The sequence below is a fragment of the Drosophila erecta genome, unplaced genomic scaffold (genome assembly GCF_003286155.1).
Source record: "Drosophila erecta strain 14021-0224.00,06,07 unplaced genomic scaffold, DereRS2 tig00000021-arrow-pilon, whole genome shotgun sequence".
Classification (NCBI taxonomy): domain Eukaryota; kingdom Metazoa; phylum Arthropoda; class Insecta; order Diptera; family Drosophilidae; genus Drosophila; species Drosophila erecta.
In genome coordinates, this window is record NW_020825198.1 from 8333926 (window position 1) to 8360362 (window position 26437).

A 26437-nucleotide genomic window follows, 5' to 3' on the forward strand; every position below is an offset into this window, starting at 1 on the left:
TTACGCTAAATGAAATTTGAATTGGCAAAGTGTTCACTTGTGTGTGCAAATTAAATTACGCAAATCAAATAAATGCTTTAAACAAAAATATATAAACCCAACGCATGCGGAGTGCAAATAAAAATGCAGTGCAAAAATTACCAACAATAGTGTAAATAATTCAACAAATGTTTTATAGCACCAGACATAGATAAAATTAAACGCAGAACAGAAATAATAAAAAACAATAACGCAACAACGAATATAATAAAATGTTTATTCTAACGGTAATTAAATTGCTGCTGATAGCATTAAATATATTTCCCAGTCGCTTTACAAATCGACGGATTATGTTCCTCATCTACATGACAAATCTGGTGACGCACGGTAAGCACACCTATATAATTGATAATTTATTGATTTAGATTAAATGGTTGAGCCAGATGAAAACGCTGAACTTCTTTAATACAGCTTCAAAATAAATAACGACATTTAAGCTTGTTAATGCTGGGATTAGTTTGTGTTAAAGCGTTTCCCACATTTTACTTTCATTATATTCAACATGGATTTATAGGCTTTCGAATTCGACAAATTTGATTAATTCCATACTGCATTTTAATACACATGCATTTAACGATTTTCATATATTTTATTTACTCAATTGCTTTTGGAATACAAAAATCAAACAAAGCATTGTGCCTTCCTTAAGCAAAATATGAATAATAAAAGTTGGATTTTTCTCACTCTCCATGTTTTAATACTTCTTAATAAGCATTTCCATGCGCTTGCGTTTCCGCCACATAGTACGTGTTGCACCCCATGTTGAAACTGTCAGATCTGGCCATAATTTAATTAAGAAAATGAGACCTCAAAACGTTGGCAACGCAGAAGGCCCAAAACTACAGCCCACACGCAGGTGAAAGCCGTGAGCCGAGATACGGTTGCAATGCTGGTGCCTGCCGGCCAAAAGGGGCGTGGCAGGAAGTTTGGGGCGCAGGGGTGCCACGACTGCATGACGCAGATAACACAGCAACACGGCCCCATCAACTTGGCCAGGAGGTAGACCATGTTTTTATATCCGACACTGCTAGTGTACACGGGCATATTGCAATTCGACAGAGGATTGTGGCAGTTTGTCTTGGAAAGATACATATTTGTGTTTATACTTATTTGAGAAAGTATATATTTTGGTTTTTAATAACTCCAAAAAATGTTTGTTGCCTTGCGAAATTTAATTTGTCAACATCTCATGGCTTCAATGAGAAAGCACTTAAAGATAAAGATATAATTTGTAATAAGGTATAAGTATTTATGGTGGCAGCCTGCAAGTTTCTAGCCTCAACACTTTGTTTTCAAATATTTTTTAACAACGTTTTTATGAAATAGTAAAGAAAAGTAGCAGTAGGTACGTTTTTATGAAATAATATAGAAAAGTAGCAGTAGGTACGCTTTTATGAAATAATATAGAAAAGTAGCAGTAGGTACTACACTTTTACCCTGAGTCAGGTATTCCATAGTCGTTGCTCAGAGAGCTGTGGTACTTGTATTATTTTCGCTATTTCTGCTGCACTTCCGCGGCAAAGACAGCGGCACGAACACGAGCTGAATGCATAGAAAAGGAAAACGGAGACAAAAGTGGCAGCAGGCAGCCTCAACAGGCAGAAGCTACGTGTTGCCACTTGGCCCCATCACCCCACCACCCACCCCATCATGCCATTTACACCACCACCCCCGGCAGATAAAAAATTTCTTTGTTTAATTATTTCATAATGACGCTGCGGTTGCCGTTGCCACTATAGCTGCTGTTGATTATATTTGGCCTGTGGGTCAGGGATTTCCGGCAACAGCTGCTATTGCTCCTCCATCAGCATTTGCACTTCTTTATTTTTATTACCCGGCACACTCCGCTGGGCTTTAATGACTTCGTTATGGTTTCCATGGCGAGAAATGGGGCTCCGAGTCGGCCGTCCCCACAAATTATTCATACGTACTTAAGAATTTTTCTCAAACTATTTTTGACAAAAAATGTTGTTCGTCTCAGGAACAGTAAAAACTTGTAACAAAATGGGGTGCAAAAATATACTATTATTTTATACTTTTTCTTTTGTTAATCAAACTTTGGCTGTTGCTAAAAACAATCGAGTATGAGTTGGTATTAATATGAAATATGATCCTTTGTTTGCTAAGAAAGAGAAGGAGTGCCCAGTTTATACTATAAAAAATAAATGAAATAAATGAATAATCTTACGCGATAAGAGTCTTCTGAAGCCTTCAATTACTTACCAGATATCGCCAGCACTTGTAATTCGAGCATTATTAAAGCCGGAAATCAGCTCAACTACGTTGCGCGCAATTTCCTCGGCCAAGCTTAGAATTAAGTTTCCCAGTTGACTCCTTCTCTCATTAACTAACCCACTTTCGCTGCCACTTTTCACTTGCAGTCATGATGGATGAGCCACGTTTTGCGCAGCCGATACCAAACGTCACCGTTGCTGTGGGTCGAGATGCCAATCTGCCCTGCGTTGTGGAGCACTTGGGTGGCTACAAGGTGAGAAGCGGGAGAAAGTGGAGAAATTCCGGGAGGGGAAACCCTGGGGAAAATGTCATAAATCGTGCGTAAACTGAGCCTCGGCCAGTTGATGAAGGGGTTTGCAAGCGAGGCGGACACTGTCAAAAATCAATTTCGCAAATTGCACAAGGAGCCTGGCGATTGACTGACCGAGTAACGAATAACTGACTAACAGTCAGGCAGAATGACAGACTTTTGTGGCAGTCAAATGGCAGCTATAGCTAAAAACAGACCTATCAAAATATTACTCGGAAATACTCGTACAATGGAAATTCTGTGCGATGGCGAGTCGATGACTTTCTGCTGTCATTAGCAAGTCGAACTTTTGTTTGCCCGAAGACACAATTTATGAGCTCTAGTCGGCGCTACATGCATATATGCATCTAATCCACAATAAGCTAGGGATATACTCTGGCCAGGACGAAGGACCTCTGATGCTCTCTCGACCAAGCCAAATGGCTAGAAAATCACTTATCATTTATCTCCCTCAGCTGTGAGCTGCTGGCACACAGCGAGCTCATAACAAATCACAAATATTTACTCGCCATATCAACTTCATATAAAACACTGTCGCCAGGACCGCCAGGACCGCCAGGGCCTAGCTAGGACTCGAGTCCTTGCTCCTTGCCCCTTATTGGACTTTTGTCAACATTGGCCTGGACATGAGCAAAAATGCCGGGGAGAGTAAAGCGGGAAACTCATTGCTGTCAGTACTGGTGCTGGGGGCAAATTTGAAAAGTTTGCTGCTAACTCAAGGCTGGGAAAGTCCTTTCACCAGGAAGAGTTCTTCTCCTTCACAGAGAAAAAAAGTTGTTAAGGTTAAGCTTGCCAAAAAATACCAGTTCATTCTTCAAAATTTAAGCGTTAAGGGGCAGTATTGAAAATTAAATCCTGGGATACCTAACACTATTTCGATTTAAGGTAACCGAAGTATGAAACAAAGTGATTGCACGTTGTATTTCTCTGTGTAACATGTCCTTTGGTGCAAGGCAGAGTGAAGTCCAAAGAAAGTGCGCACAGAAGGAGCAAAAAAGTGTATTAGAAATGCGGAAACAGCTGTCAGGCTGGCATTATCCTGGGGTCCTGCGTCACAACATGACGTTCATTTATAATGGCAGGGTCTCCACATGTGCCTAGCCGGGAATCCAACTTGGGAGTATGGATGGCTAGGTCTTTGAAGAACGCCTTGAGGACTCTCTCCACATTAACCGAACAATTGAGCGCATAATGCGAATGAAGTTTGAGAATTATGCACACTTTGCAGGTGGCCTGGATACACATAGACAGGCAAATGATACTGACCATCCACCGGCATGTGATATCGAGGATACCGAGGTACAGCATCACCTACACGGACAACACGTGGCTGCTGCACGTGAATCAGGCTCATCAGGACGATCGCGGCTACTATATGTGCCAGGTCAACACCAACCCGATGATTAGCCAAGTGGGCTATCTACAGGTGGTCGGTGAGTACTCCCCACCCACTCTTATGCCGCTTAATCAACAAGAGCTGATTCGGATTGCACCCGTTCCGCAGTGCCACCAAATATTCTGGACATTGAGAGTACGCCGTCGTCGGTGGCGGTGCGTGAAAATCAAAATATCAACATGACCTGTCGGGCCGATGGCTTTCCGGCCCCGAAAATCATTTGGCGGCGCGAGGATGGCGAGGAAATCACCGTCGAAAAGAAGAAGAAAGGTATGTGTGATACAGATACAATAAAAATAAATAAATAAAATAAAAACAAAAGAAGTGAATGAAAAGAAGAGGTATAGAAAGGTATACTTTGAAACATAAGGTCTCGGAAAAATTGCAATCACTTGATCCAGTATCACTCCTGTGTAACCTTTCAATTTGATAATCACAATGCTTTAACACGTTATTTCCATGTGCCGGATATTGAAAAACCCCATCGGAAACAATAGTTCTGGTGTACGATGCCGATGTCCTGCCGCTAACCAAAGTGAGTCGCAATGAAATGGGCGCCTATTTGTGCATCGCCACCAATGGAGTACCGCCATCGGTGTCCAAGCGGATCATTCTGGACGTGGAGTGTGAGTATTCGATTACCGGTGGGCGTGGGGAGTGGGTAGCTCGATTAAATGAGGAATGAAAGCGGCACCAATCGTGGGGGAAATACTACGGAAGGGTACATATTATATTAGACCCGTAGTTGGCCGCCTTTGTCAGTTTGGTGGAAACACGCGCGCGCACTTACCGGAACGCGAGGAGGCCATTCATCCAACCAGGCTATTCATCTATCTAGCTCTACCTATCTATCCGACCATCCCGCCATACTGGCATCCATCCAGGCATCCTGCCAGCCAAACACACAGCCATTCCGGGTATCTAGTTTTCGTGCCATATTCCTTCGTGGAGCTGCGCATCGCCTCTTGGTTGTACCTGCTGCTCATCAATTTAACTGCACGCTCGTTGCTCCGGCTATGAGTGACAAACGCGGCTAAGCTGACGCCATCTAATGCAGCTGACATATAACAGCGGATACAGGTATAGAATACACTGGGCGAAATATTCCAAAAATATTTGCATGTAGGTGGAGGGTGAAGTTTATCCAAGTTAATTTGTTTGGAGGAAGCTTCGGCTTAAAAACTCAAGTAAATCTGCAGATAAGCATATTACGAAAGTTTTGAAGAATTTTCTAAAATGGTTTCGGATTTTTTTTAACATACATATATATATTTCGCCAGTATCCTTTGAGCGGCAGACATGGTGTCCTGTAGCTGGGCGAAAAAGCTTGGTTGCCATTGCACGCCGTGCGCCAGTAAACGCTTGTTAATCCTAACGAGTTTCAGCCAGCCGCGGCTCCCTTTCCCCCTAACTGCCCCCTGACCACGCCCCTGCTCCACCGAACCCCCCTTGACAATAATTCACGTCACGTACCTGCAATAAAGTCACTTGGCGGCGTTGCACGTATGACTTTGACGGCGTTTTTCTGTTTAGCCGTGTGTATTTTTCTCTCTATTTTATTATGAACGGTTTTGTGCGTGTCTGAGCCCAGGGGGCGTCAAAAAAGGGGGCGGCACCCTGAAAACGAGCAGCCATCCTCATATTGCAGGTGTAGGCATTGTCAGGAGCGTCTAAAATTCCCAACTAGCCCGCTGCTTCCTTTATTTCCGTTACGAGTTTGATAAAGGATTCGGTTTTGGTTTCATGTTCGGATCACTCGTGGGGTTGGCTTAAAAAACCATATGTCTTATTAAATAAGATGGAATATATTGAGAATCTTTTCAGGTAAATCGGGAAAAGCGGTTAAGTTTTTATGGCGAGTACTCACAAGATGCTAAACAAACAAACAAACCAACAAGATATTTTACAAAAACTGCAGATGCTTAAGTATCTTTTGCAGAAGAGTATATATTATATTATAAAACTGAGATAGCAATAGTTGAAAAAGTATTGATTTTTGAAAAAGGGGTAAATGCTGCAAAAATATATGCAATACGGACACGAATTTTCCTTTGGCCCTGTCGTCTTCTCATCCGCAGCACGTACTTCCTGCAAAACTTAATTTATTTTTCTAGTACCCTCATTTCACTGACGTGTTGTCTTAGCCATATTGTATTTCTAGACCAAGTTTCCAGCTTTGTCATTGCACTTTCATTTTAAGCTGGCGCATAACAAAAAAAATAAAAAAAGCAGACAGAAAATGTTGAACAGGCGTAATTCTGCCGCTTATGCGTGCTTTGCAGCGGCACTTTCCTCGCCTTCGTACCACCTGAGTTTTCCCCCAGGTGCCATTTACATTTGCTAACGTACCATATCAACCAGCTTTTCCGTTTCCACCCCTCTGTATCCACAGTCTCGCCAATGATTTGGGTGCCGAATCAACTTGTTGGCGCCCCATCCGGCACAGATGTAACCATCGATTGCCACACGGAGGCGCATCCCAAGTGAGTCTCCTCGGATTGCGATTGCTTTCGATTTGCTTTTAGTTTTGCCTCTACTATATCTTTATATATCTATTCCTGTTCATATTCATGTTACACAGATTGTAGCTTAGTGCCAGTTTTATTTTGGATTTTCTATTGCACCTAGTCTACTCAACAAATTTTGTTTAATGCTATTAGCTTTTGTATAAGAGCCTTTCAAAGGATTTAATAATGAAAGTTGTTTTAAATTTCTTTTTGAGATTCTCCATTTAATTTGATTTCCTTAAACTGATTAAATTAATGCAATTTTAATAAGCTCAATATCTCTTTTGGAACTAATTTTTTAAGAGCTGCTTTTTAGTTACTCCCACATAATTTTTTATAGGTCTAAACAAATTTACGTTGCACCTGATTGCAGACGGATGTGTGCTCTGTGTGTCTGTGTTGAATTTTGTTCATTCGATTTGCCTTTGATTTTGCTAAAATATTTACATTCATTTGAGAATTTGATTAGTTTTCTTTTTTTCGTGTGCATGTGTGCAGATTTTCGTTTACATTCGATTTGAAATGTTTTTTTGTTCCTTCCCTGCAGAGCCATTATCTATTGGGTATACAATTCGGTGATGGTGTTGCCGAGCAAAAAGTATAAAACCGACTACACGGAGAACTCCTATCGGTAAGTCACTTTCGACCAAAACAGAATAAGGAATAAGGAATTCAAAAACAAACTACATACAACATTGAAAATTGTGTTCTTAAATATTTATCATCCATTTGCACTTGCCATTTTTGGGGGTCAGGTGCAAGTGCAAATGTCTTAGCCCCCTTTTTCGAAAGCTCGGGTAGATAAGCTGCGCCATGGATATATCCTCAAGCTTAACGTATCCTTCTTGCAGTGCCCACATGAAGCTGACGATAAGAAACCTGCAATATGGTGACTTTGGCAACTATCGATGCATCTCGAAGAACTCGCTGGGGGAAACGGAAGGCTCCATACGTGTTTACGGTAAGTGCCTGTGTATGGGTAACTAAAGTGCACTAGTTACGGCAAATACACACATCGACACACACGTACACTCATCCCGAGCAATGCAATATCGCTCGCCCTTTGTGGCACAATTTTGCCAAAAGCTTTTACCTATAGACCCTGAATCCACACGACCCTATATGTGCACTATACGTTGTCCTCCGGAGCGTAAAACTAAACGAGTGGTGGCTACTAGTGGCTGGTGGGTGTTGTCTGGCTCCACCTGCCCCATGTGCTCCACTCCTAGCCGGGCATCCTCAGGCCCCGTGGCCACACGGAGACACATTCACCATAAACGTAAACGGAAAATAAAGGTGAATTTCGGAATTGTTTGACTTTGTATCGTTTGCTAGCCCAAGGAGTCGCCCCTGAACATATAGTATATATATACGTACATACACGTATACGTACGTGTGCGCTGGCTGCATTTATTTATTTATTTTTTATGCACTTTGCCTGTTTTCTCGGCTTTTCTGCTGTTTACAAGTTGCCGTTCGCCTTCTGCAGATGGCAAATGCTGAAGTTGTTCTATCCCAAAGGTTATCTCCGAAACACGTTGATCTTGGCTTTTTTGCAAACTGCAAATCGTTTAAATTCAATAGCAATTAATGTGGGTAGATTTCAGATATTTACATTTCCATTCTGTACTTCGGGAAATATGCATCTGTTTGAGGCGAACATTTTAAAGTTGATTTTCTACGATTTTTCAGTTAAGGCCTTGAAACCTAATTAGGTTTATGACTGAAACCAAGAAGGCTTTTAACTGAAAGCTTAGTTTCTTTAATTTATTAAACTGGGAAAGTGTGCGTTTGACCTTACATCTGAAGAAACCGCACACTTGACATACTAAGCCAATGCAAAGCAACCGACCTTAATTCCGCTGGCATAATGTAATGAAAACCCATTTTGTTTATTATTATATATTTTCCGTTGGCCGCCAGGCCACTGCTGCTTGAATGCCCTTCTAATTATTAATTATGCAATATTATTCAAATCCATTTGCAGAAATACCCTTGCCATCCACACCATCCAAGCAGGTCACCCACACCACCGTCGAGTCCAGGGAGAGTAAGTATAGTATCAGTCGGAAAAGTGTGTGGAAATTGGGGGGAAAGTGGCGGCGTCGGGTGTCCCACCTTCAAGTGTGGAATGCCTCGTATTTGCGCTCAACACATTCAGCGTTGAGCGTGAAAGTCACACCACACACTCGCACTCACACACAAAGGGAAGGATACAGGATACAGGATACGGCGAGCCACAAACAAAACTGCGAAAGTAGCAGCTAAGCCAGACAGATCCACAAACAGGGTGGCGCAAAGGGTTTGGGGGTGGTAGGAGTTGGGTGGAAAACGGGGGAGTGGCACACGCCCACCAAGAGATAAACTAAAGCACTTTTGACTATTTCAGCGACGGGGTTTTTCGCCTTTCTGCATCTCCACTTGCCATAGAAAAAAAGGTTTTGCATTTGTAGCTCAGCTCAATGCTTAAAAAAGTAATATTATTATAATAACTACTATATATTTATTTGGAAATATGTGAAGTTATTTTTCTGAAACGCAAAATTTATTTTTAAATACTACAATTTTTTATTTGTGTAGGCAGCTTTTTTCCGTGTGTTCTTCAGTGGCTCCTGTTGAAATTCAAGTCGAGCAGAAAAGTACACACACTTTCAAGTCTCCGTCCGGGCTCGTGGCCGTGTCCTTTTTCCGTTTCCACTCCTACTCCCACTGCCATTCCCACTCCCATTCCCACTCCCATTCCCACTTCCATTCCCTGTCCCATGTCCAAGTCCACGTCCTCTGGCTTGGGGCAAAGCAATATGCCGGGATTACGCTGGGGCGGAGGAGGATTTTCGGGGGCATTAGGTTGGAAACACATTTGAAACACTGCCGCAGACTTTGAGCCCGTGAGCTGGAGCGCTGGAGAGCAGAGCAAAAGACCAAGCATATTTTATTTAAAGTGACTGGCAAAGCAGCGCGAGCAATGCAACGGAACCTAATCCAGGAGTCAGCCAACAAAGGATGTTATTGTTTGTGTGTGTGTGTGTGTGTGTGCGTGCAGTCACATGTGTGTTGGTACGCTCCATTGTGCGACGATATAAATTTTTTGTATCGCAGCCAAGATTTCCACGCAATTTAACTTGAAAACCATGTCAGGCGTGGGGTTAAGTTTTGTTTAAGAGACCACAACTTTTGCTAGCCAATAGTGACCCACAAGTGAACAAACAGTAAACGACAGCAACAAGAACTTCTTGTCGATTTCCGGCAACTGAGACATTTCGAAGACTAATTTTGTGTGACACGAGGTAAATGAAAAATGGGGTTTTCCAAGTTCCTTTGCAATAAGAGTTGAAGCAAGTTTGAAATGCTTTAAATGAAGAAGAACAGGTGATGGCTTAACATTTAACTGAATTATTGTTCATATGAAGCACATTTCGAGTGACTACTGTATGCTTGCCTACTAAAATGTATAATTCCACTTGTAATCTGCAGACAATATCATACCCTCATCACGCAACGACACAACGAAGTCCCTGCAAACGGATGTGGGATATGCCATGAAGAACGATTTATATCCTGGCTCGGCCTCCTCCTCGTCTTCGGGAGGCAGTTCCTCGGCGGCCTCGTCCTCCACCTCGATGCAGACCTCGGCATTGCCAGGAGGTGTGGCGGGAAATAGTCTATCATCGATGGGCTCCAAAGGATCCTTGGCGATAGGCAAGAGCACATTCTACACGGAGCGACCACCGAATGAGTACGCCTCCTCGTCAGTGGGTAAGTCCTGGAAATGGAAAGTCCTTTGCCTATGACAATCGCCATGTACATCATGTTTTTCTTAGCTGGCCTGCTGCTTCATAGAGCATTGCTGTTCGGCTCTGGAATCTATCTGATCCTGCTTTGAAATCAATAAGTCGTTTGAGTTAATCAATAAGCATTTGGAAAATGCAGCCAAAGGGGGTATAGAAAAAAACGGGGGAATAGCTTAGGTACATCATCATATTTCATAGCTGAAAGTATATCAAAAATCCAATAATAATAATTAACAAACAAAACTGCTTCAAACTTGGCTCACTTCACAGCTATAGGAATTTGTAAAGTTATTTAAATAAAATTAAAAACTTAAAGGAAAAGAAGAAGTATTTTGAAGAACAATAAAATGCTCATTGTATGTATAGAACTTATGAAATTCGAAGCTTAAGATAAATTACTGACCATATGAAAATCGTACGAAAATCAAATTGTACAATACACATACATATATTAAAGTTAAAATAGGCTCGAGATAAATTGTTTGACACTAAAGTGACCCTTTAAATGTTTTTTGTTTAAAGAGCGCCCAAAGCAAAGCTTTTCTAGAGCGAAAAACGTTTACCATTTGAATTTGAGTTGAAACCATTTTAATTTCGGCATATCATAAACAGAAACACTGAAGCTTAAATATCCTATATCAAGATTATAATTGTATAAATTTGTTTCAACTTAAACATATCTTAAAACCATATCTAAATTTTTTAAAAACTTGTTACTCTTTCTTAGTCACTTCAGTTCTTTAAACTTTTTCTGTTGTTGTCCCATTTAAGCAATCGTATTTATGCGTTCAATTCGCAACAAAGTTTTCAGCCTTCCCAACTGCAGCAAAGAATTCCAATTTATTTAATGAAGCAAAAGTCGAAGGGTTGTCAGATCGGGCCACGCCCCCTTTTGCGCCCATCGCTAGCTCTGAATTTGGTTGCCAAGCGACATTTAAACGCCTTAAAAATGCCATTCATTTTAACCGTTTCCCTGCTGTCGATGGAACGACAAAAAATTTGCAATAATAATTTGCAATACCTTGATTCCGTTTCCTGGTCTTCCGGAAACCGCCTCGTCATCGTCATCGTCATCGTCGTCGGCTTTTGTGCGCTTCCATCACTTTTTAATAAATGTGCATGCTAATTATATTATTACTCATACGACCCGTTGCCATGTGTGTCCTTTCACTGTCTGTTTTCCTACGCCTCTGGCGCTGCCTCTCCGTGCGAAATACTTGCAATTAATTTCAGCATAAAATTGCGTGGCCTGCGGTCCCTTGGCCCCGCACAATGACACACAGTTAACATGTCCAATTTATTGGCCATAACTCATGCCCGGGATCGACCAAGGAGTGAGTGAGAAGGATCCAGGATCCAGGAAGCAGGAACCAGGATCCATGGCCAATCCAGAGACAGACATCCGCGCCATCGACGTGGCAAAGAAAAATGACATTAAGGCCAGAAGATATATGGCCCATTTGCATATAGGTTCATGTACGTATGCGTCCATGTATATGTATAAACATGCGGAGGGTTGCAGGTTAAAGGCCTGCCAATTTACAGTATTTATGCCACAACGTCGCCGTTGCACGGTTTTAATAATTCAACTTGTGTTGCATAAAGTTTGCATTGACATAAACATAATGAACGATGGAAAACCGCATGCGAAATTGCCTTTCTGCTTTCTTCATCCGCATCCGCATCCGCATCCGCATTCACATTCGCCTTGCCCTTTCGTTTATTAACATTGTTAATGCCAAAAGGAGAAAAGCGCATTCAGCGTTGAAAATATTGATAATCAACATTGTGTCCTGAAAGCGTCGACGCTTCGACAATAACAAAATTAATGCATTTTATTTAATTTTACCCAGAGACGGGAACTGGAAATTAAGGTCGCCAGTGCAGTTAACTCCAACAATGCAGCTAATTAAGCATTATAAATGCAGATGAAACGCCAACAGGCCAAGGATATGTGACAATCTTTAGGGAGTCGTATATTTTTCAGTTGTCGCATATGTAACAGTTGCGGTGCATTTATTATTTATTTAAATTGCCAGCAATAATGAACTAATTTTGCTTTGTTTATTTGGGGCTTTAATAAATTGCTCGTCAAATTTAACCACCCATTTTATTTTTAATTAGTAAATTGCGCTAATTAAAATTTCAGTTACATGTTTGTATGTTTGTAAATAGATCCTTTTTATTGAGGTCATATCAATAACCAAATATAGCTGTAAATACATTGTGACCCTTTTAGTTGCGTGTAAATATGAGATATAATAATTAAGGCATCAAACACCCACTTTAAAAATTAATAATTGAATCAGCCAGAAAATAACTTCAAATATACTAGTCAAAAAGCCTGGCAAGTAATTAACAAAGCCAAGAAAGAGATTTGTGTAAAGTTCGTAAGGTTAAATGTACTTAATTTGGCAAGTAACATAATAAATTAAAAAACATATATATAAAAACTATATAGCCTATACAAAGTAATTGAATTGTCTGTTGCCTGTATTTAAAAAATTAGCTGATCATCAAATGAAGTATATGTAAAATGTTTATAGCTTTTTGTGCGATATAAACAAGAACGGATGTGTTTTCCTATAAACAAGTTGGCAATTTGTAAAATACAAATAAAACTATTAATACAAGTTATATTTTCAGAAATAAATTTTTTACTTTTTTTTAACTTTTTTGTTTTGTCATTCTCTGTATTTAAAGTTGCTTTCAGGGATTTGGGTAACTTCGAAACCAACATTTTATAACTTTGTTAAGTAAAACACTTAAAGTATATTTTGTTCTATTTGTCCATATTTGAGCTGAAACATTAATGCCTAACTTATGTAAAAAAAAAAAACAATCTCGAAAGAAACGCAAAACGAAGGTACATTAATGAAATCTACGATTAAGATTGATAAAACTACATTGTAAGCAGTTACTTAATTATGCGATAATAATTAAACAATAAAACTTTAGGTTGATTGATACAAAAAAGCGAACCGAGCAAAAACCAACAAACTAAATGAACATAAATAACCGTTGTTTCATTAAACCATTTGCATTTAATTCTAGCTCTCAATTACATGGGGAAATGCCCAATGTTGTTGGCTCTGCTTTTGGTTTGGCATTTATGCAAATTTCCTCCCTTTAGGAGTTTGACATTTGGCGGTTGGTTCTAGCAATACTCGTCAACGAAAAAAAACGTTAATGGGAGTGTTTATTTACAGAAAGCGCCAAATTACACACATACGTGTACACAGAAAATGTTTCTTGAAATTTCTACAACTTCGTTCCTGTTGTCATCGGTCTACTTACACCTTTTTTCGCGTTGTGTAGAGCCGGCAGACCGCCAAAACCTCGATGTGCGTATACTAATTGTTTGAGTCACGCAAACAAGTTTCACACAAAATATGCTAAACACTCCCTGGGATCGCACAAGAAAAATGTTTCATAACTTAATGTTATTTGCATAGATTTCAGCAACTTGACTTGAGCGTTGACTTTCAGCAATTAGCCTAGACACGCACTTCCACAACCCCTAGCTTACCTCTAAGTAACCTATTAAAAGTGGGCGGGATGAGCAGGGATGAGAAGAAGGATAATTTGTAGCAAATGGGTTTATAGTTGCAGTGTACAGACATAATAATTTTATGGCGGAATAATGATCAAGTGTGAAGAAAGGTAAGTTTTAAAGTGCGTGACTATAAACTTACTACAAATATTCAAAGCAAATTTTAAATAGTTAATTCAAAGTGGAAACAATTTAGCTTGCCACCATTGTGCTCGACAAAACGTTTCGGTCGCAACCCCACTGCGTATACGCAATATTCCTTCAGCATCCGCAAAGTTCTCCACACATCTGTGGGGTAATTTAAATTGTGCGCACAAAAGCGCGAAAATTATGCCACGGCGAGACGAAGATTCAGACGCCACTTACAGCCGTATATACACACGCATATATATATATATATTACATTATGTATATGAGGAGTAGAGATAGAGATAGAGATAGAGGGGGTGGAAGTGAGACAGCACCGGAAACCACATTTGTCGGCAAAGTTTTGCCCACAGCCAGCCTCTCATCCACATTGCAAAAATAGTTGAGTGCCAAAGCGTGGAGCACACTTAAGATAAGCTCCAAGCGCCAAACTTTCATCTTACAAAATACGCGAAGCCCCTTTTCTGCGCCCCCGGCCCTTTGGAGCGCATTCAACAAATTAATTCTGGCTTTGTCGCTGCAGGAAATATGTTTAATTTCATTTAAATGCAGTAAGTGCAACACTTTCGTTAGCTTTTCCAGCTCTGAATGGAGTGAAGAGCAGGGGTCTACGCAGGATGTTTGGTTGGGCTGATAGAAATCTTTTGGTTGAAGTTCCTCTGGCTTACATTTTGTGCGGGCTGTGTGAAAACTGTGCAAAAAGGATTTTCATTTTCTCTGTCTGAGACTCGCTACACGTGTGCCTGCAACTTGGAAAGTAAGGAGCCGTTAATGAGTTTGACTTGAATTGAGTTGTGGCAAACGGTTTAATTAAATGTCAATCTCTGCATGTAACTCTGAATATGAATAGACTTTCGAATGGTATCATGCTTTACTTGGTGAACTATAAAAAGTTCACAGATTCCATCTGAATTTCCAATATTCAGCGAACTAACATCGACATATCCATCAACTGGACTGCAAATATGTGACCGCCATTCAGTCCGCGGACTATTCAAAGTTGTCAGAGCTCATCAGCAACGAAAATCATTACAAATCACAACTTCCACTTGCTCCGGAGTTCTGGTTAGATTTGAACTTTTCAAAGTTCGTTTCGTGTGCATTTTTTGTGCAGCAAACAATTTTTGCCGCAAATTACAGCTTAACATTTTGGTCTACCAGCGGAACACATGCACTCACATTTGATATATCGGAGATTTGCATAGCTCCAGTGCCCACTTTCTATATGTTTTCCTTGTTTTTTCAGCCAGAATTGGGATGCAGGGAGCGGACTCATCTGTCAGTTTTACATAGTGCACCCCAGAGAAATTTGTGCTTGCTGCATAAAAATTACATCGTACATTGTTCGCGAACGGACTTTGATGATGGGTAACAAAAAAATGCATCGAGTGCGTCTGAGTGTGTGGCACTGTTTTTGGCATTTCTAAAAATGTTGCATTGTGTGTGGTGCCCCATAGATGTGGCTGGTCTGACGACAAGCGCGCTGAAACTCCACTATACATATTTTTTTGTTTTACTACATATCCTTTTCATTTTGGCCGGGGCAACGACATCATTGCGCTTGTACACGGACATTTGTGGTCAGGAAAAATGTCAACCAAGCGCAATTTAAGGGGAGAGTGACAGGTTTATGAATCGAATTTTGTTGTATTATTAGCTCTCATTTTCATGAGTGTGCGACGGCTTAATTGAATTATATTTTACCCTCAAGCTGCATATTTTTAATTGCCTGCCAAACGTGACATGAAAACGTTCATTACATAGGAAATAGACATAAAAAATGAAGATCCCGAGGCTTAAAAGCAGTTGTATTATTTACTAGTAATTTAAAGTTGATCTTAATACATAATATGTGTTTAATAATAAAAATTCCGAATATGCAATGATTTTTACGTCCGAAAGCATGATATCATTTGGTATCATATTTATCATATCATATATGATCATATCATATCATATTTTATGTGCACATGTTCTACATTCAATAGCCATAAGCCGATTCGGCATTATTTAAGGACATTCTGTTACGAAGACATCATCCCATCATCCATTGACTGGACACCGCACTACATTGGCTTTCTTCTGTGCGGCAGCAGCGTCTAGTGTCTTGTGCGCATATTTGCTGGACTTTATTTTTTAATTTTCACAACTTTTGACAGCTTTGCAGTTGGTCACGTACGTGGCCAAGTCGGGGCTGCCATATATTGGATGCCGTTCGAAGGAGCAGGGAGCCGGGATGACCACAGTGTGCAACAGCTGCCTTTGACGCACGTGACTGGCCCGGAAAGCGAGTCCCCTCCTCCCTGCTCCCTTATACTGAATCCCGGAACCCGGCGCCCGGCGCCCGGAGCCCGGAGCCCGGATCCAGGTCCTTCGTTACCCCGTTGCCCTGGCAAATTTTAATCAAGTTTTCTCGCCACGCCGCTCGGCACTCGCTCTCCAGTCTATTTAATTGTCAATTTGTTGCGGCGTGTGTCTGACGACTCAACAAACTCAACTGCCGCCTTGCCGGTTGCCGGTTGCCGGTTTGCTGATAAATTATGTTCAGCTGAACTGAAGCCGCAATTAGGGGGCCAAAATGAAATGCAGTGCAATCGGCCTGAGCCAAAGGTTCACTCAACCATTCTTATCTCCGTGCTGGCCGGGAATTTCGGTTTATCTTGTCTTAATGATTCCATTGTCAAAACCATTGGCTACGGAAATTGTCTACACAAATTTAAATATTCAACAGGATATTGCATGAAATATACATGAAGCAGATGCATACAAACAAAAGGTAAGAGAATGTTGTAGTTCAGGTGGTCAAAGGAAGATGTTTTGGCCAAAAGGACTGCAGGCGACAAAATCTGGGTGTGCGTAAATAACATTTAGTTTGGTGTTCCTTGGAATTATTTTGACAGCATTTTTAAACTTTTTATCTCAGCTTTCACGTCACAGTTTTCTTGGCCAGGTATTTGTTTTGCATATTTTGCAATAATAGAATGCACTGCAGGCTTAAAAAACATGGAAAATAAATTAAATTAGAAGTAGAAATTTGGCAAATTGCATTTTATATTCATTATTATAAAAATTTTAGTTCTGCAAAGTTCTGCAATCATTTAAATAGTTTGTAATTAAGCATAACAAATGGCCCAGTATTTCCAAAGTGAAATAAATATCTAGAGAGGCTCTTTGTATATTTCTGCGAAGAAGGATAACGCATTCATTTTAATCAGCTTGAGAGGTCCTGACTGCTCCAGCATTGATTAGGCCAGCAAATTGTATTCCTTCCTTGGGAAGAAGCTGGGCCCACGTTTCCTTGGAGGTTGTCCAAAACAAATGCCATTCATTTCCGATTCCTGGCCGCCAACGCACAAATGTCCTGGGAGCCAGCGGCTATCACTCGTCCTGCAAAGGAGCACACTTATTGTATTATTTAGTCCTCAAACTCCAAACTGCTCTGGCATTGACTTTGACAAGTTGGCCGCCGTTCGAGTGGCATTCGTTTTGTTTTAATCTCTTTGGTCCTGGTCTCGGTTTTTGGCCATGGTCACCGGGGAGCCGTGCTCTGAAATCCTGGCTCGGCTTTCAAGTTCTCCCTCTATGTCTCTAATGCAAGTTGAAAACTTTTTGATGGCCCAAACAGTGGCACATCACTGGGATGCTCCTCCTTCTGCAAGGCTCCCGATGATGAGGATGATGATGCCCGGCTCATAAACTTTTACGCGCTCATTTTCGCCGGGAAAACGCCAGCTCTTTTGACTTTGTCAGGTTGGTTTGTCGCCAAAAACGGCGGGGGAGAAAAAAGCGAAAGAGAAAATAGCTTTTCATTGTCTGGCGCTGGAAAAGCGAGGAAAGGGCGGGCATGTCAATAAAATAAATACTGTTGACGCAGCGCGGTTATTTCCCAAACACAATCTCCATTACGGCATTTACATTCGCCGCTGTGTGGCAGATATACCCGAATCTGTGTTGCTGTTTGCTAAACACGTTTGTTGACTCTTGAGTGCCTGTATTTGACTTTAAGCGGCGCACAGATAAAGACATTTGATGCCAGACAGCGTATAACTTCTTGGCCCCCTCCCCCCAACACCAACAGCAATTGTCGGTCATTGCCATTAAGTTGGCCCAAATGAAGATGACTTTTTCTGGCCTTTCTTCATTTCAATGGGCTTTTCGTTGCAGCTGGACAGGCTTGATAAGGCCTAGGCATGTTGAGTCGGAAGTATTGAATGATTTTATCGCAGTGCGTGGCTTTTTAGCCACATTTCAGCAACACTTCTGCGTAGGCCTCCACCCCATTAACAACTCATTGTGAGCTTAGTGAACCCTGAACTGAATTTTCATTTCCTTACAACTCAAGAGGACCCGTTCTTACACTGCGAAAAAAATGTCAGAGCAATATTCAATATATGTGGTTTAAACTGTTACTAGTTATATAAATTATCAAGCAAAAACGCAGATTTCTTCAATATTATTCAAATACATTTTATTATCATAAAATGTAGGCATCTTTAATGCTTTTCTTTGACTGCAGCACTTGTTCTATGGTGCCGCTTCAGCTTGGCTTGGTTTATCTACTACTTTATTACTGTAAATCCTCAGATAATTTATTTGATTTGTACGCGCGAATTCCAGAAACCCCGCAAGCTGTAGAACAACAGCAACAAGAACATCAACAGTAGCAACAATGCCGAGAACAACAACAATGGAAGCAACAGCTGCGTTGATGGAGGACCTCGTCCTTTTGTGCGCCTGTGTGCGTGTGTCGGGGTGTGTGTGTGCAAAGGATACGCCGGGATGGCAGCTGAGATGTGGGTGCTGATTTGTATCTGCAAACTGTAAAGTGTATCGCATTACAATCAGATTAAGTTAAAGCCACCATATGTACGCCCCTGTCGTCCTAGTCGCTGTGCTGTCCAAATTGAATTTAAATGTTGAGTTGAAATAAAATTGAAAAGAATTTCCATGCCCAGCGGGTATCGAGTTCTATTCCTTTCTATTTAAAGTAAATTAGGGAATGTCTGCGCCCACTCAGATCGATATTTAAGCACCTATAAATATTTATCTACGCAGCACGAACATTCTGAGATTATTGTGGCCTTGTGGTTAGGTGTATAATTTCAAAACATTCATAACATATATTGCAGAAATGTGTGTATGTAAGGCAGACAAGTCTGAGAAAAGCTTTTCGATGTAGAATTTGGTTTTTGCGTAGTGAAGGTAGCAGGTAAAAGGCTAATGTGATCTAAAATTGAGAATTGTCGTAGCTATCCAGTACCCACAAATTAATCATTTCAGTCTGCTGGGGCACAGAGTCTTTAAACTATGTAAACTAAATAACAGCTTGATGACAATTGGTATTTTTACTTCTAACACAGCTCAAACATTGGCAATCATTTGATTAAACGCCTACACCGAAACCAGTGCTATTATTTTCACAAAACTCGCACAAGAACGGAAATATCAGAAAAACGTATTGGGAAATCAAAGGCAGTAACAAAGGGCATTGTGAGCTTTGATTTTTGGATTCTTTCTGCAATCGATGCCGAATGGCCGTTGGCCAAACTCTCACAATCGGCAACCGCAAAATGTCAGGCTACCTTTTTCAGTATCAACGTTTCGTTGGCGATATAGAATTGGATATAGGTTTAGAGTCCTGCTGCCATGTGACAGCCGGTCAATTTTATTTTCTTTTTGTGTCGTTAGTGGCAGGCAGTAGAAACTAATGCCAATGGCTGACAGGATGTTGTTCTCTGTGTTTGCGTTTGTGCCACGCAGCGGCTGTTGACCAATTTGTGGGCCATCACCAAGTGTGAAATTTCCAATTTCCGTACTGGATGCGATCCCCTTTTCCATTTCCACCTCCTGTTTTCCCATTTTCCGCATCCGACACCATTTTTCTGCCTGCAGCATTTGTCTCACTTTTCGATTGGGCTGCATTTGCATCAATGTTTCGCTGAGTGTTTGTCCAAGCTTTTTTCTGCCTGTATTTGTTCTGTTTACATTCAGCCATCATCAGCAATAGCGATCTATTTGCTGAGCCACTGAAGTGATTTGCTTGGAAAATTGTTTAACCGTCCGGCATTGTAAATAAAATGTTTCTGTTCTGTTTACTCATTGCTTGTGCGGGATATTTAATTTAGAAAAATCTGCTAGCAATATATAAATAACTCAACTAATCTTAATCGGATTTAGATGTGGAATACCTCTAAACATTTCTGGAGCAATTCTCTAAAAATCTGCATTCAAATTTGGAAATTAATTTTTTTTATTTTTACCTTTAAATATTTCATACTTTTAAATATTTCTGGAGCAATTCTCTAAAAATCTGCATTCAAATTTGGAAATTAATTTTTTTTTACCTTTTTTGTAATTTTTCATCTGTTATGATGTTGAGGAAATTCAAAAATGTCCAAAGGCTGAAGTTCTAAAGTCCATAACTCAACTTATCTGAATCGTATTTTTAAGTGGCATACCTCTAAATGTTTCTGAAGCGATTCTCTAAAAATCTGCATTCAAATTTGGAAATTAATTTTTTTTTATTTTTTTTGTAATTTTTTGATGTTATGATGTTGGGGAAATGCAAAAATGTCCAAAGGCTGAACTTCTAAAGTCCATAACTCAACTTATCTTACTCGGATTTTGAAGTGGCATACCTCTAAATGTTTCTGGAGCAATTCTCTAAAAATCTGCATTCAAATTTGGAAATTCATTTTTTTTTTTTTTTTTTTTTTGTAATTTTTTGATGTTATGATGTTGAGGAAATGCAAAAATGTCCAAAGGCTGAACTTCTAAAGTCCATAACTCAACTTATCTTACTCGGATTTTGAAGTGGCATACCTCTAAATGTTTCTGGAGCAATTCTCTAAAAATCTGCATTCAAATTTGGAAATAATTTTTTTTTTATTTTTTTTGTAATTTTTTGATGTTATGATGTTGGGGAAATGCAAAAATGTCCAAAGGCTGAACTTCTAAAGTCCATAACTCAACTTATCTTACTCGGATTTTGAAGTGGCATACCTCTAAATGTTTCTGCAGCAATTCTCTAAAAATCTGCATTCAAATTTGGAAATTCATTTTTTTTGTAATTTTTTGATGTTATGATATTGAGGAAATGCAAAAATGTCCAAAGGCTGAACTTCTAAAGTCCATAACTCAACTTATCTTACTCGGATTTTGAAGTGGCATACCTCTAAATGTTTCTGGAGCAATTCTCTAAAAATCTGCATTCAAATTTGGAAATTCATTTTTTTTTTTTATTTTTTTTGTAATTTTTTGATGTTATGATATTGAGGAAATGCAAAAATGTCCAAAGGCTGAACTTCTAAAGTCCATAACTCAACTTATCTTACTCGGATTTTGAAGTGGCATACCTCTAAATGTTTCTGGAGCAATTCTCTAAAAATCTGCATTCAAATTTGGAAATTAATTTTTTTTTATTTTTTTTGTAATTTTTTGATGTTATGATGTTGGGGAAATGCAAAAATGTCCAAAGGCTGAACTTCTAAAGTCCATAACTCAACTTATCTTACTCGGATTTTGAAGTGGCATACCTCTAAATGTTTCTGGAGCAATTCTCTAAAAATCTGCATTCAAATTTGGAAATAAATTTTTTTTTATTTTTTTTGTAATTTTTTGATGTTATGATGTTGGGGAAATGCAAAAATGTCCAGAGGCTGAACTTCTAAAGTCCATAACTCAACTTATCTTACTCGGATTTTGAAGTGGCATACCTCTAAATGTTTCTGCAGCAATTCTCTAAAAATCTGCATTCAAATTTGGAAATAAATTTTTTTTTATTTTTTTTGTAATTTTTTGATGTTATGATGTTGGGGAAATGCAAAAATGTCCAAAGGCTGAACTTCTAAAGTCCATAACTCAACTTATCTTACTCGGATTTTGAAGTGGCATACCTCTAAATGTTTCTGGAGCAATTCTCTAAAAATCTGCATTCAAATTTGGAAATAAATTTTTTTTTATTTTTTTTGTAATTTTTTGATGTTATGATGTTGGGGAAATGCAAAAATGTCCAAAGGCTGAACTTCTAAAGTCCATAACTCAACTTATCTTACTCGGATTTTGAAGTGGCATACCTCTAAATGTTTCTGGAGCAATTCTCTAAAAATCTGCATTCAAATTTGGAAATAAATTTTTTTTTATTTTTTTTGTAATTTTTTGATGTTATGATGTTGGGGAAATGCAAAAATGTCCAAAGGCTGAACTTCTAAAGTCCATAACTCAACTTATCTTACTCGGATTTTGAAGTGGCATACCTCTAAATGTTTCTGGAGCAATTCTCTAAAAATCTGCATTCAAATTTGGAAATAAATTTTTTTTTATTTTTTTTGTAATTTTTTGATGTTATGATGTTGGGGAAATGCAAAAATGTCCAAAGGCTGAACTTCTAAAGTCCATAACTCAACTTATCTTACTCGGATTTTGAAGTGGCATACCTCTAAATGTTTCTGCAGCAATTCTCTAAAAATCTGCATTCAAATTTGGAAATTAATTTTTTTTTATTTTTTTTGTAATTTTTTGATGTTATGATGTTGGGGAAATGCAAAAATGTCCAAAGGCTGAACTTCTAAAGTCCATAACTCAACTTATCTTACTCGGATTTTGATGTGGCATACCTCAAAATGTTTCTGGAGCAATTCTCTAAAAATCTGCATTCAAATTTGGAAATAAATTTTTTTTATTTTTTTTGTAATTTTTTGATGTTATGATGTTGAGGAAATGCAAAAATGTCCAAAGGCTGAACTTCTAAAGTCCATAACTCAACTTATCTTACTCGGATTTTGAAGTAGCATATCTCTAAATGTTTCTGGAGCAATTCTCTAAAAATCTGCATTCAAATTTGGAAATTAATTTTTTTTTATTTTTTTTGTAATTTTTTGATGTTTGATGTTGGGGAAATGCAAAAATGTCCAAAGGCTGAACTTCTAAAGTCCATAACTCAACTAATCTTAATCCGATTTTTAAGTGGCATACCTCTAAATGTTTCTGAAGCAATTCCCTAAACATCTGCATTCAAATATGGAAGTTAATTTTTGTTGTAATTTTTCTGATGTTTGAAAAATGTAGGATTTTTTTGAATTGTTTTACGCAATTTCTACCGATATTCCAGAAAATGTTTAAATTTCTGGCTTGCACTTTCACCAGCCGAGTAACGGGTAACTGATCGTCGGGGAACTCAACTATAGCATTCTATCTTGTTTTTAAATTATTAACCCATCTTAAACTACCATTGACAAGTTCAGCCACAAGCTCATTAGCCTCATACCCGTTTCAGAAATCAAATATCATACGTTCCAATCAACAGGAGCCCCAAACCCGAATGCTTGCCCTCAAAGCTGATTTGAATTTAATTAAAAGCGTACAAATTGATTTAGCCGAGCTCAGGAATCTTTGGGGAGTGGTCATGGAGTGAAAGGTCATCACAAAATTTAAAGACTTTCACAAATTAAAGAGATTTCACCAGGTAAAGCAGCTACCTGAGCAGCCTTCCTCGCTGTTCCAAATTAATTATGCTGAAGCGAAAGTTTAATTGAAGATATTGACGTAGAGCCGGGTGTGTTCTGGCATAATTACACCTGTCCAAGTTGTTTCCACTTTGTTTCGGGCGCTTTCAATTTCACGAATGATAAAACACAAATTAAGATTACCCTGAGCGAAGGAATGTGCCCAGGATGATGAGTTATACATCACTCTGTTTTCAAGGCGAACATGCCTTTGAACTTCTATTAGTCAATTATTGGCTCTGGCAACATTATCAATGACTGATTAAACGACCTCTCTCTTTTATATTAGCTTAAAGCCGCAAAAAGGTCTTCAATAGCATATAATAAACAAGTCTTAAAAGACGAGCGGCCTAGACCTTCAATAATTTTAGACCTCTCTAGAAAGTACTCTTTCGCAGGGTACTCACCTTTTCGAAAACGAAGTGAAAATATAATAGCACACAGAAAAAATCATTGGTGTGTTAAAATTCCGCTAGTAAATTAACAAGATACAAAAATTCCTGCAAATAAATTTAAATTAACTTAATTGATGTACATATTCTAAAGAGTGTTTAAAGCTACCAACAACCAGAAAACTTTTCGTGTGCTCCCGCGGTCCCTTCCACTCAACTAAAATAAAAACCATAAATGGCGGCAAAGGCAGAAAAAGAAGCGGAAAATGGGAAAACCCCCAAATGGGGCACGGGGCAATCAAACAGAAAGGCTGCCTCAGCGGCTCACTCAGGATGTGACTTTGAGTGTGTGTGTGTGTGTGTGTGGGGCAACTGCAAATGGCTGCCGGTTAAATTGGCAACACTTTATCAAAAAATATAAAAAGCACTAAAAGTCAAAACGCATGGCAAACTGTTGGCAGTGAAAAATAAAGGAAAATAGAATAAAGAGACTGGTCTGAAAGGGACAGGGTCCAATCCGGGCCACGAAGACGAGGATGATGATGTTGGTGGCAAAAAGGCTTGCATATAGATTGGCAATAAGGACAAGTTGAATCATCATCATGGCAGCGCAACCATCAAAAATACTCGTAGGGCAAAATAAATGGGGAACGGATGTGGGAGGGAAGTACAAAAAATATGCAAATGCTCTCGCATAATTCATATGAAATTGTTCTATTTATGAAATGTGACAAAGACACAATTTATACAGCTCCTTTTCATCGGCTGTTGTCACATTTTAAAGAGACTTGTTTATTTACAGTGCGTGTACCATAGAAAATATTACGTTAAATTGTGCACGTAAAATGTGCAATATTTATTAGCCATACTAAAATGTTAAACTTAATTCTAAAGGGGAAACGCTTACATTTCTCTCATCTGATTATTTTTTATGAAATTCTATAAAGTTTGGTCAAGCACTTTTTTCAGTCTGATAAATTATTCAGGCTATTATGTGTGCTTATATTTACATTTATGGCTTACATTTTAATTTTCAGTACAGCTTCAGCCAGAACTATCAGTATATAATTTTCATGAATTTTTTCCCAATGCATTTAAGTTCACACACTCAAAGCTCCTGTTACTGTTTCATTAACAATTAATTCAGGCATGCCCCATTCTGATCATGAAATGCTATTTATTTTTTGTGCAGATGCAATTGTTGTTTTTGGGCAAGATTGATGGATAGAATTTTTGCTGGCTCCAAAAGAATTCTGTCGGTTTTTTGTTCCATGTTCCTGATTGAACAGCATTGATGAAGCTATATGAAACTTTTTTGCGGAGGTGTTGTGTATTAAATTGTAAAAACTGCATACCCCAGCTGAGTTTAATAACACATTCTCTGTTTAATAGGCATAATAATGGTACCCATTTTTTCCTTTTAAAAGCAAATGGTAAATACTGCTGCGTTATTTTTCATCCTGCAATGCAAATTTCATTAAAAATTTTGTTAGCGGAAAGCGTATTTGTATGGATTACCAATTAACCACCTTTTGCGCTTCCGCGAACTCTTCAAAGCCGCAAAGGTGGATGGCGTGAAATATATGAGGATAGATGGCAAGCAAGTACCACGACAACGAAATCTCTAGACAATGACCAAGCGAATGAAATGTAAATTATTCAAAAGGTAGCTGTGCTGCGAAGGAATATGTCATTACAGCCCCACAATGGAAACTCCATTCCGCAGGCGAACCAAACCAAAACTCCGAAACTCCGATGGCTGACTTGAAAAGTGCCTCGGAAAATGCATTAAATTCAGTTTTCATGCAACTGAGACAACAGTTGAGTAAATTATGGCAACGAGCTGCCGCCAACTATCCAAGAGCAGCAGAAGCTGGCTTTTCCGAAAAGGGGTTGGAAAAATTGGGGGAAAATGGCAGCAGGATGAAAATAAGTGTCAGTCTGGCTGGCAGGCTCTGTTTCGTCTCTTGAAATTTTTATTAAGCGTGTTGAATTTTCCTTTCAAGCCATCATCATATTGGAAACTTTAACAAGAGAAGACACGAACTTTTTTCTTAAAATAGGAAACAAATTTTTTTTTGATTACCAAACTTTTGTTGTGTTGGATAATTCACGTTTTTTTTAAGCTATAACAACATTCAACGGAAAAATTTGAAAATGATGCTTAAAACAGCTTTGTTAAACAGTCTAACAAATATGAAATGGTGAACATTTTTGAACATGATAAAAAAAGTATTGTAATATATTCCATACTCTTAAACATTAAAAAAAACATTTTTTAACCTGTAAGCCAAATAATTGATAACCCTTTTTCGAAAGTAAAATGCGTTCTTTTTTAAGAAAAAATAAATAAGCCCTAAGTACAACTGTGTTAACTGTTTTGCTTCGAAACACGAAACAAACTAAACTTCATTGGCAGAGAATCATATTCCGTTCCGATTTCTGTTCGTTGAGTTTTTCACATTGTATAAGAGTTTTCCTGCGCGTGCGTGTGAGTTAATATTTTGTGGAGAGTTCAGCTCTCTCAGTATCTGAACAATATTGTTGTTGATGATGATTTGGGC

General features: G+C 39.0%; 1 protein-coding gene across 1 annotated transcript; it reads left to right on the forward strand.

Moving 5' to 3' along the window:
* The first annotated feature begins 242 nt into the window (after positions 1–242).
* On the forward strand, positions 243–10718 carry LOC6544501 (lachesin). Its single transcript, XM_015158358.2, has 11 exons — positions 243–366; positions 2421–2527; positions 3813–4017; positions 4089–4250; positions 4478–4606; positions 6373–6463; positions 7035–7118; positions 7339–7448; positions 8475–8537; positions 9962–10243; positions 10309–10718. Exons 1-11 carry the CDS (start codon positions 252–254, stop codon positions 10368–10370), a joined length of 1410 nt encoding a protein of 469 aa, XP_015013844.1. The 5' UTR covers positions 243–251; the 3' UTR covers positions 10371–10718.
* The last annotated feature ends 15719 nt before the right edge of the window (positions 10719–26437 follow it).